Source organism: Sesamum indicum, linkage group LG13 (assembly GCF_026168435.1).
Source record: "Sesamum indicum cultivar Baizhima isolate 11 linkage group LG13, ASM2616843v1, whole genome shotgun sequence".
Lineage (NCBI taxonomy): Eukaryota > Viridiplantae > Streptophyta > Magnoliopsida > Lamiales > Pedaliaceae > Sesamum > Sesamum indicum.
In genome coordinates, this window is record NC_142669.1 from 1,849,497 (window position 1) to 1,860,283 (window position 10,787).

Genomic DNA, 10,787 nt, shown 5'->3' on the forward strand with positions numbered 1-10,787 from the left:
ATGAGCTTATCAAATCGTGATACTAATAACTAAAGCACACTCATATGTATACATAATTTAAACTTTTTATAAAATTAAATAAAAAATTTAAACAAATAAATAACTGATCACAATAAATTAATATAAAATTATTGACAGACTTAATTTATTGATATTAAACAAATTAGTATGTTCAAGAATAATTGTGCCCAACAATTTTTTTTTTTTTTTTGGTATATGTAGATTTTATTAATAAAACAAGATCGTAATATTCAACCGGTGATTTCTCCCTCAACAAGCCAAGTGATACGCCGTAATCTATATAACGCACATGAACTAACAGAACAAAATAGTCATTTTTAATATTAATTGTTATGTAACAATGATTTTATGTCTATATAATAAATAAATTTTGTATGTATTTTGAATTATATTAAAAAACAACATGATAAATAAAAATAAAATATATATAAATAAATGATTCAATACATTACATTAAAAGCAAAAAAAGATGAAAGAAAAAAAAACTAATCTATCAATTAATATAAAATTTAACAAATTAAATAAACTGACTATTTTATTGGTTGAAGAACATTGCAAACGTAAAAAATTTATGTAGCAGTGTTATTATCCGTCATTTGTGATTATTAAAAAAAAAAAAAACTTTTTTCAAAAAAATTATATATATAAATATATCACTTTGTATTGTTCTTTAAACTTCTCAATAAGCCTCATCCAAATTCTAGTAGAGAAATTACCAAAAAAAAAACAAAAATAAAAAGGTTACACAAGAAACAACATTAACACAGTCATGGTAGATACAAATGACGAAATGCTTGTAAACTCTTAGCTAATCCAAATCCAAATCCAAACTCCAACTCAACCCGACCCGCTTGGTGGTAACTGAAAACTTACCATAAACCCGATACTATATCTGAATAACTTGGTGTTAGTGAAGGAGATCAGTACTCAATATCTAACGGCTAACAAATGTTGCAGAATTTATCAGATCGACGGTCCTGGGAACATGCATACCTCGGCCATTCCTGTACCCGACTCCTTTTCTTCCTGGTGTAATCTCCTCAGAGAATCCAAAATCCCCGATCCACACGAGTCGGCCCGACCCAGCTCGGTTTTCTGGATCTTGTGCAGCAGCGACGTCGTTTTTCTTCTGGATACCGATGAGTCCTTCGCACCCGCCGCCTCATTCGCCGGGGCATCCGGTGGCGGATGAACAGAGGTATTTAGCTGATAAGATGAGCAGCCTTGATCTTCCTGCCGTTACAGAAACAAATCCTCACCGTTCATCATCCAATTAATGAAGAATAATCTGAAAAACATGAAGAAATTCGCTTCTCCACATCTGAATCTTTTTCTTTTGATTTTGATTTTATGGGTAAAAGAAGAGAAAAAAGAAGGAAGATTCATACATCGGGCTGAAAATTCGAAGAAACATTCTCGATCCTGCGTCGCTTCCTCGAAACCGCCACTTCTCCTCCGCTTACAGACTCTTCGCCGCTCGAACTACTCTCCACGGTCGGTGGAGGCGACCACGGCACCACCTGATTCTCCTCCACCACCTCCTGCCGTTCCCCCATCTCCTCGTTTTCTTCACCGATTTCATCACCCCTCCTTATATAAACGCATTGTTCGCAGACGGAGACGGTGGGTCCCAGCTTGGGGCCGGATGCGGACCACGGCATCGGCGATTGGCACACGTGGCAGAGCAGGTTCCTGGAATGCCGCGCCACCAGAAAGTTGGCGGAGTGCACCTTGGCGTCGCAGTCCCAGCACAAGCTCGCTTGGTCCGACTCGCAGTGCATCCGCGCCCTCCCTTTGCACAACTCACACCTCTTCATCTCTCGAGCCCACGTGAAATCCTCCTTCACCACTGCTAGACAAAATCCCGGGTCCGTTCAAGAGAAACAAACGGCGAGGAAGACGATCCCAAAAATCTAAAGGAAAACGATTGGGAAAGGAAAGATGAGAGAGAAACCGATAAGCGATGAGAGAGACAGAGAAAGTAGGGGATGGGAAGACGAGGCGAAGAATAAAGAGGTAGTAGCTATTTGTTTAATTCAACTTGCAGTCAACAATCATAAAACATCACAACTCCCCCCACCCCCCACCCCCCACCCCACAAAATGACGAAATTACCCTGCTAGTGCCCGCAGCTGTCCTACTTGCTTTGTAACAGTTTCTTTTTTTGCTTAGATGATACTTTTATTATTTTGTAACAATTAATATGGTAGAAGTGCAAACAACTCTCTTGTAATATTAAAAATGAGTAAATTATCTCTTTATAAAAAAATAAATAACGATTAACTTCCCTATATTTTTTAAAATACAACAATTTAACCCCCTATGACTTTTAAAATAAAGCAATTTACCTCCTTATACAGGAAGGTAAATTGCTTCATTTTAAAAAGTATGGGGGGATAAGTTCAACTTAAATAATTAGAAAGTAAAATAATTTGTAATATTAAATTATAAACTCTTATTTTAAATGATTACAAAAATCTCCATAATAATGCTCTAACTATCCCATGCAAATTTAAATAAATAAAGAACATAATCCTCCAATTACTTATCTTAGAAAAATAGTTTAAATTTAATTATTTTTAATGTAACTATATTTATTTAATTAACTATATTTTTAGATAATGATTCATTATGAAAAATACAAAATAACTCGATTAATTGACGGAAGTATTTGAATTCGAGAGAATCATTTAGAGAATAAATTTTAAATAACGGAGGTGAATCAAAGCAGATTCTAACCCTCGCTTCAAACGTATTGGGAAAGTGGTCCATCAATAGGTGGGAGCTAATGGACCACTTTATTAAAAGATTTTGAAATCTATGATTATTTTTTTTGAATTATATAATTCAAATAAAAATTGAATAATTTATAAGTTTTTATAATTTAAAATTATCCAATAAATAAAAAATATTTATTATGAGAAATGGGGTTATGGATAAATTGGTTTGTTGGTCGGGACAGCCTCCAGGGGTAAAGTGGGAATTTCAAGGGGGGATGGGTTGGGAAATGTGAATGGCATGAGAGGATCCCCCTGGGGAGATATTATTTTGACGGGGGAGGTTGTTGTGTGGCTGTAAACGACAGCGTACGAGGGGTGGGCGTGAATGGTGCAGGAGGGAGCCACGTTTCGGAACTCGAGGGAACAATGGGGATCGGTGGGCCCACAGGGTACGCTGCCTCCTCCCATTGGTGCAGTGCACAGGATATTTTTGATTGGTCCCCAATGACGTGGCGGCGAGAGGGGCGGGGTTTTGATATGATGACGTGGGTGATACTCTGCCCACTGACGGACGTTGGACCACGTGACGTGCACATGAGTCTGTCAGAATTCGGCGGGGCACTTCCTAGCATTTGGGCTAGGCCCTCATTTCAATTATTTTTGTGTGCTCGCTTAATAACCACAATTTTGCCGAGGCGGCATTTGTCTCTCTCGACCTCAAGATTTTGTGAGCCAATGTTTTAAAATCCAGCTCGGCCCGTAGGATTGGTTGTCCCAAGTGTCAGTCAGCCCATAAAACGGGTTGGTTGAAACCAAAATATTGGAGTCAATTTTTCTTTTTTTTTTTTCCATAAAAATCGTTTGATCAGTGGTTCAATCGATGAACCGTGTGACTCGATACCGGGTTGATTGAATTGATCGATTAACAATAAAGTGTAAATAAATAATAAAATCATTAATTTTTCTTCTAAAATGTATATTAATTTTTGTTAAGTACTCTAATTTTAGGTTATTTTTGAAAGTAATAGATTATTTCTAAAAAAAAATGTGCATTATTTCTATTAAATTGACATAATTTCTATTAAGGTTAACTATGTTACGTTATTTCTAAATATAAAATCCTAATTTCTCTTGTCAGTTAAATTTTGCTATTTCTGTTAGATTATTTCTGATAATTTAGTGTATCTATTTTTTTATTAAATTTGAGAATGTATAATATTATTTTTTGTATTTGATCTTTATAAGTTTGTTTTTAAATTTATTTTATATTGTGTATCTTATTCAACTACTAATGTCAAAGAAAAGCAGTGATTTCTTTTTAAAACCAAAGATAAATTGTTAAGTATATTAATATTATTTATTATTTAATATTATTTTTAAAATATTAATAATTATTTATAATATAAATACGATGTTACTGGTCTGACCATGATTGACCCAATGGTTGCACCAGTGACTCGTAACCCACTTAATTTTCCTGTTCAATGAATGATTTGAATTTCAAATCATTGACTGAGCATGTTTGCAAACGCTTATTTGAAGGATTTATAAATTTATTATTAAAAACTAGTAATGGTGGTACGTGATTTATTTATACTATCATAATGTTTTTTTTTATTATACTGCTATGAGCGGCCCAAGAGAGGTTGTGAAGCCCAAGCCAGGCCCCATCAACCCATAAGATGGTAGCACACCAGAGGATTCCCAAGTTCAGCCCAAGAAGGGGGCCCAATAAAACTCTTTCCAGACCTCAGGTCCACCTTCAAGACCCAGTTAAAACAGCCCAGGAGATGCCCAAGACTTAGGATTCCTAAACCTAGAAGGACTCCCAGTAGAGTAGAAATCCTCATGTAAAAGGAGTCCTCTCCCAAGCAAAGACGTGCTGGTGTTATTGATCAGCTAAAGATAAGATCAAATCATGTCCTATTCATAGGTATTTCGCCCCCTTTTCCAGAAATATAGGTAATGCACAACAAAGAGGGACGCCTCCTCTATAAATACTGGTACCACTCCCCCAACAGGGACCTCTTTCAAAAATCTGGAAATTGATTTCTATTCTTGCTGTAGCTATCAACTTGCATTCTAACCATAATTTTCTCATTAATTTCTTATTTATATCTTAATTTCTCATTACAATTTATTCTACAATCATTTATTCCTATATTCGAAACTAACTTGAGCGTCAGAGTTCTAACATGTTGTTTTGCAGGTTTTATTTTTCAAGCTCATTTGCTTGATCAACCCAAGTCCATTATCAAGATCCAAGCTCGTTGGATCCGTGTTAAAATCACACGCATGAAGTACCAAGTTTTGATTATTAAATTTACCTTTCATTTTATTTTCTCTCTTTCAAAAAATTTGGTCAGTTTAGTGATTTTAATATTTTTTTAATAATCTCAGATTTTTTTTCTCTCTTAACTACCCACTACCCCACATTTTTCTCTCATATTCTCTACATTTATTACAACTTATAATTAGAATTTGTTCTTTACAAAACTTTCTTTTTCTTTTATCATCTTATACCACATTTTTTTTATATGCTCGGGAACCGCGTGCGACAATAACTAGTATATATATGATGTGTTCAAAAATGCCGGTTCCAATAAAGATGGACTATGCTCAAATCTTGGGTCGAAGCAAATGCAAATCTTAAAAGGGAAACCTACCAAAAAGGCGTTAGCACTCCGACGCCCAAGTTAGTATCAAATTTAGGAGAAAAATAATTATAAGAAATAAAATATAATGAGAAATCATGATAGAGTAAGATATTTCGTGAGAGAAATCGTGCTAAGAGTGCAATTCGAATGCTAAAGTAAGAATAGAGAGTGATTTTCCAGATTTTGGAGGGAGTCCACGTAGAGGGATTGAAGGTGTCCCTGTTGATGGACTAAAGGTGTCCCTCTCATGGGGCTTGAAGGTATCCCTATTGAGGAGTGCTGAAATGAGAAATTGAAATAAAAATAAGGATTTCATGAGTAAAATATGGCAAAACACGAGTTGAGAGTTGTAGTGAAATAGCAAGATAGTTTCTAGCTTCTTGAAGGTCTATTTGTTGGGGGCTGCAGGTATCCGTGTTTAGGGGTGTTGCCGGTATTTATAGAGGGGGAGTCCCTCTTTGCAGTACTTTGGGGTAACCTGCATTTTCGAGAAAGAAGATGAAACTCTGGGGATAAGACACGATCTTATCTCCTCCTTGACTTGAGCAGCGTTTTTGGTTGGAGGAGGACTCCCTCTATATGAGGACTCCTTGCACGAACTCTTGATTTGCAAGAAGTCCTTCTAGGTCAAGGAGTCCAGCTTCTTGAGGGCGCCTCCCTTCCCCCAGGGTTGGGCTTGGAACGCATGCCTCATACCAGGCCTCCTTCTTAGACTGAGCCTGGTTATTTTTCAGCGGGCTATCCTCATCATGGATTGCTGGGCCTGGCTTGGGCTTTAGATATCTTCATGGGCCAAATTAGAGGGGGATGCCTTCAACTTTCTTCCTTTGCCAATCTATTTTTTTGGGGACACCCGCCAATATCGCTTGGCTGTCTACTTTCTAGTGTGCACCTGCTAAGGCCGTTCGCTTGTCTGTTTTTTGGGGGGCACCCGCCAACACTTGCCAGATCCTCTTGGGCTTATTAAGATGTTACGGGCCTCTCGTTTGTTTCTTCTTTTTGGATCATTTGGGCTTATTTGGGCTAACGTATTTTTATGCACATCAATAGCCTCCCCCCCTCTAATAAATGGAGATTTCGACACTTATTAGAGTAGAAATCTTCAAAGATGGGGTCCGAAGAATGAACTTTTCTTTTCACCTTCCTTTTTTTTTTGTGAATTCTTGCAAAGAATGTTAGTAGCATAATCACGCTTAAGATAAGAAGAGAGCTTACTTCATGCATGTATGGACAGGATATTTTAGGAGGGTGCCTCTGTGGAGGAGGCCTTAACTAGTGCCTTTTGTGACTACTTAGGTCTAGAGCTTTATTTTTCTGCAAGAGAATGTTACATAACAAAGGCATGCATATATTAGGAATAGATCTGACACGGAGCTAAGTTATTGTGCCTCCTTGGAGAAGGGCTTATTTGAGGGGGGCTCCTTCTTGGAGCAAGACTTAGGAACCTCGCTGGAGGAAGAATAAGGTGTCCATCAAGGCGTAGATGCCTCCGTGGGGGAGGGCTTAAGTGCCTGCATGGGACAGAGCTTACACGTCCCCCAAAGAAGGACCTAAGTACCTTCCTAAAGAAGGGTCTCTGTGCCTGTATGGAAGACAGGGCTTTTATGTCTGTGTGGAAGACATGACTTTTTATGACAGAGATGTCTTCTTCGTAAAATCCCTACAAGCAAACATATGTTAACACATTGAAAGGGGTAAAATAAATTTCCAAAATTATTAAAATAAAAAAACACTCCTTGAGGGAAAAATGTATGTAAAGATTTATTCGCTGAGGAGGATGCCTGCTTAGGGGCAAGGCTTATTCTGTGAAGGATGCCTGTTTGGGAACAGGGCCTACTTTCTAAGGGGGATGCCCCCTGGGTGCAAGGTTTTTTCTTTTTTTTTAGGGGATGCCTGCCTCGGGTGGAGTAGGTCCTCGTCCTCTTGTTCCTTGCATTTTCTATCAAGGACAACATTCTTGTACTCCCTAGCCTCCTCCAAGTTGATGTATTGTTCAGTTAGTGCTAGGAGATTGTAAAAATTAAGGGGGGACTTCTCAGTTAAAGATGTAAAGAAATCCCCATCTTGTAATCTCTACATAAAAACACAAATTAGTGTATAGATGTTGCAGTAGAGACCTCTAGGACCGCTAAATTAAAGCGTTGAAGATACTCCCTCAGTGATTCCCCTTATCTTTGTTGTAAAGAGAAAAGGCTCATAATTGTCTTCTGACATCGCTTACTACTGACAAATTCATGGAGAAATAGAGAGTGAAATTCTCTGAATGATTGGATGGATCCCAAGGGCAATTGATTGAACCACTGTTGGGCCAACCATGTGAAGGTTGTTATGAACACACGGTTTTTGACGTTAAAGAAGAGCAACACTTTCAAAGTTAGAGAGGTGCTCCTGCAGATCAGTGGTTCCGTCGTACTCCGACAGGTTGGGCTTTTTCCAGTTGAGGGGGAGTTCGTCTTCCATGATCTCTTCACTGAAGGGGATACCCTACTGCTTCTCGAGGGCATTCCCATGATTTGGTATTGGACTTCTTGGAAGCCTTTCTATAGGCATTCCAGACGTGAGATCTATTAAGGAGTGACGTCTCACTGATTTGCGAGGGGGGTCCCTAGTCTCTTGCGAGCGGCGTTGCAGGGGTAAGGGATACCCTTTGACTTCCTTCTTTAGGGGTATCCACATCGAATAGGGTTACTACATGGGTTGGGATTAGTGTCCCTATTTGCTCCCGTATGGCCGCCGTGACCATCTGTTGTGTGGTTCATAGGTGTTTTAGGGGGAGCCCCCCCGAGTAGATGTTTGAAGAGGGACTGTGGTGTGGATTATTAGTTAGTGGATCAATAGGTCTAGAGGGTCCTAGGACCATCTCTCCACTGGCGGGTGCTGGAGGGTTCCTGCAACAACTTGCAAAGTCTGATTGTTGCTAGGTGCCTCAACAGCTTTTTGTTTGCTTGTGGGATTGTTGGGGGTTTCCATGGTAACTCCCGTCTTTAACTCAAGTTTTCCACATATGACGCCAATAATGTGTTCAAAAAAATGTACGGGTCCAGTGGATATGGACTATACTAAAAGCTTGGGCCAAAGCGAATTCAAATCCTAAATGGGGACCTGCAAAAAATGCGTTAGCACTACAACGCCCTAGTTAGTATTGGATTTAGGAGCAAAATAATCATAAAAAGTAAAATGTAATTAGAAATCGTGATAGAATAAGTAATTTCATGAGAGAAATCGTGTTAAGAGTGCAATTCGAATGCTAAAGTAAGATTAGAGAGTGGTTTTCCAGATTTTGGAGGGAGTCCCCATAGAGGGATTGAAGGTATCCTTATTGGTGGACTGAAGGTGTCCCTATCGTGGGGCTGTAGATGTCCTTATTGGAGGACTGAAGGGTCCCTCTCATGGGGCTTGAAGATATCCTTGTTGAGGGGTGCTGAAATGAGAAATTGAAACAAAATAAGAATTTCGTGAATAAAATATGGCAAAAGCATGAGTTGAGAGTTGTAGCGATATAGTAAGACAGTTTCCAGCTTCTTGAAGGTTTGTCTGTTGGAGGGTCTGTGTTGAGAGGTGCTGCCTGTATTTATAGAGAAGGAGTCCCTCTTCGCAGGAACTTTGGGGTGACATGCATTTTCGAGAAAGAAGGCGAAAATCTAGAGATGAGGCACGATCTTATCTCCTCTTTAACTTGAGTAGCACGTCTTTGGTTGGAGGAGGACTCTTACTCTGAAAGGAGTCCTTCTAGGTCAAGGAGTCCAGCTTCTTGAGGGCACCTCCCTTCCCCTAGGGCTGGCTTGGAAGGCAAGCATCACACCAGGCCTCCTTATTGGGTCGATCTTAATGTAATGGGCTTCCCTCTTGGGCTGAGTCTGGTAATTTTTCGGCGGGCTGTCCTCATTATGGATTAATGGGCCTGGCTTGGGCTTTAAATCTATTCATGGGCCAAATGAGAGGGGGATGCCTTCAACCTTCTTCATTTGCCAATCTGTTTTTTGGAGGGCATCCGTCAAGGCCTCCCGCCTGTCTGCTTTCTAGGGGGCACCTGCCAAGGTCGCCCGCCTGTCTGTTTTCAGAGGGCCACCCACCAAGAACGGTTGCCAGATTCTCTTGGGCCTCTTAAGATGTTACGGGCCTCTCGTTTCTTTCTTCTTTTTGGATTGTTTGGGCCTCTTTGGGTCAATCTATTTTTATGCACATCAATATATATATATATATATATATATATATATTTATGGGATAGTTACATTTTTTTTAAAAAAAACTTGGTACAATTACACGTAAATTTTCTATGGTTTGAAAAATTATATTTAATACATCTGATATTTATTTTTGTCTAACAAATAAGTTCTTCTGCTAGTCAAAATTCATCGAATCTTAATATTAATAAAAATGGATAAAAATCTATATTTGTCAGCTCCATACCAACTTTTGTACTTCGTCAATAAAATTACAAATATTAATTTTTTTTTTCAAACACTTCAACTTCAACTTCAACTTTTTTATTTTTTATTTTCAAACACTTTCAACTTTCAATATTACTTAACTACAAGTTATTCACACTACAAAGCAGAAATTATTACAAACACCCCTTAAGGCTCCAAACTCTTTATTTGGTAAAAAGATATTAGATTTGATTCTCATGTACTTATTGTTTGTCTACTTATATAATAATGTATAGTTTATTATCTGCGTTGCTGTGCTTGTAATGAAATTATTGTTGTACCTAATAGAATTCATCAATATGAGTGTATTTGTCTACTTATACATCATTTGTAGTTTATTGTTTTTTGTCCTTTCATTTATTATGAAATTATTGATGTATGAATAAAATTCAGATATGTGGATGTTTGTCTACTTACATAATTAGTTGTAATTCATTATCTTAAAAGCTTTGTTTGTCATAAAATTATTAATGTACTTTGATAGGATCCACTTGTTTATATAAAAGATTGACAAGATTTGATTTCTTATTTTAATATACGTATGTCTTGTATTAATCTCAAGAGCACATATTTGTAGATATGTCACAATATTTATTTGATGCACGCTTATAATTAAATTACAAAAGTTCGAAAATGAGAATCATATCATTTTAGAATATTTCCTTCCTTGTAAGTAAATGGCTTTTACTTTTATTATGCATAATAACACATGGAGTTTTACATAAGAAAGTAAATCTTTTTGCACTTCAAATACTGAAAATTGAAAACGAAAACATAAACAAAAGGCTAAATGATGGGATGAATAATTTCTTTTTTTCAAGCTCGATAATAATTCAAACAAATTCGACACCATTTGTTGACGTCGCTGTCTCCATAACCTGAAAAGTCTGACTCTAGTAGGCAAGTCAAATTTTCAAGATTAGCTAACAGCAGAGATATTATGTTTTGCAAACCGGAAA

The 10,787-nt window shown here is 37.7% G+C and overlaps 1 protein-coding gene across 1 annotated transcript; it reads right to left on the minus strand.

The window, feature by feature from the left end:
• Nucleotides 1-745: 745 nt before the first annotated feature.
• Nucleotides 746-2,040, minus strand: LOC105162654 (uncharacterized). The gene is made up of 2 exons (XM_011080737.3): nucleotides 1,410-2,040; nucleotides 746-1,254 (listed from the first exon to the last, which is right to left on the minus strand). The coding sequence occupies exons 1-2, from the start codon at nucleotides 1,836-1,838 to the stop codon at nucleotides 985-987; spliced, it is 699 nt and encodes a 232-aa protein (XP_011079039.1). The 5' UTR covers nucleotides 1,839-2,040; the 3' UTR covers nucleotides 746-984.
• Between the last annotated feature and the right edge of the window lie 8,747 nt (nucleotides 2,041-10,787).

Bases quoted from the DNA above. Each gene is read 5' to 3' on its own strand.
- LOC105162654 (XM_011080737.3), bottom strand. From the start codon at position 1,838: ATGAAGAGGTGTGAGTTGTGCAAAGGGAGGGCGCGGATGCACTGCGAG. The intron at 1,255-1,409 runs GTATGAATCTTC...CTGTAACGGCAG, and splicing joins CTTCGAATTTTCAGCCCGAT to GAAGATCAAGGCTGCTCATC.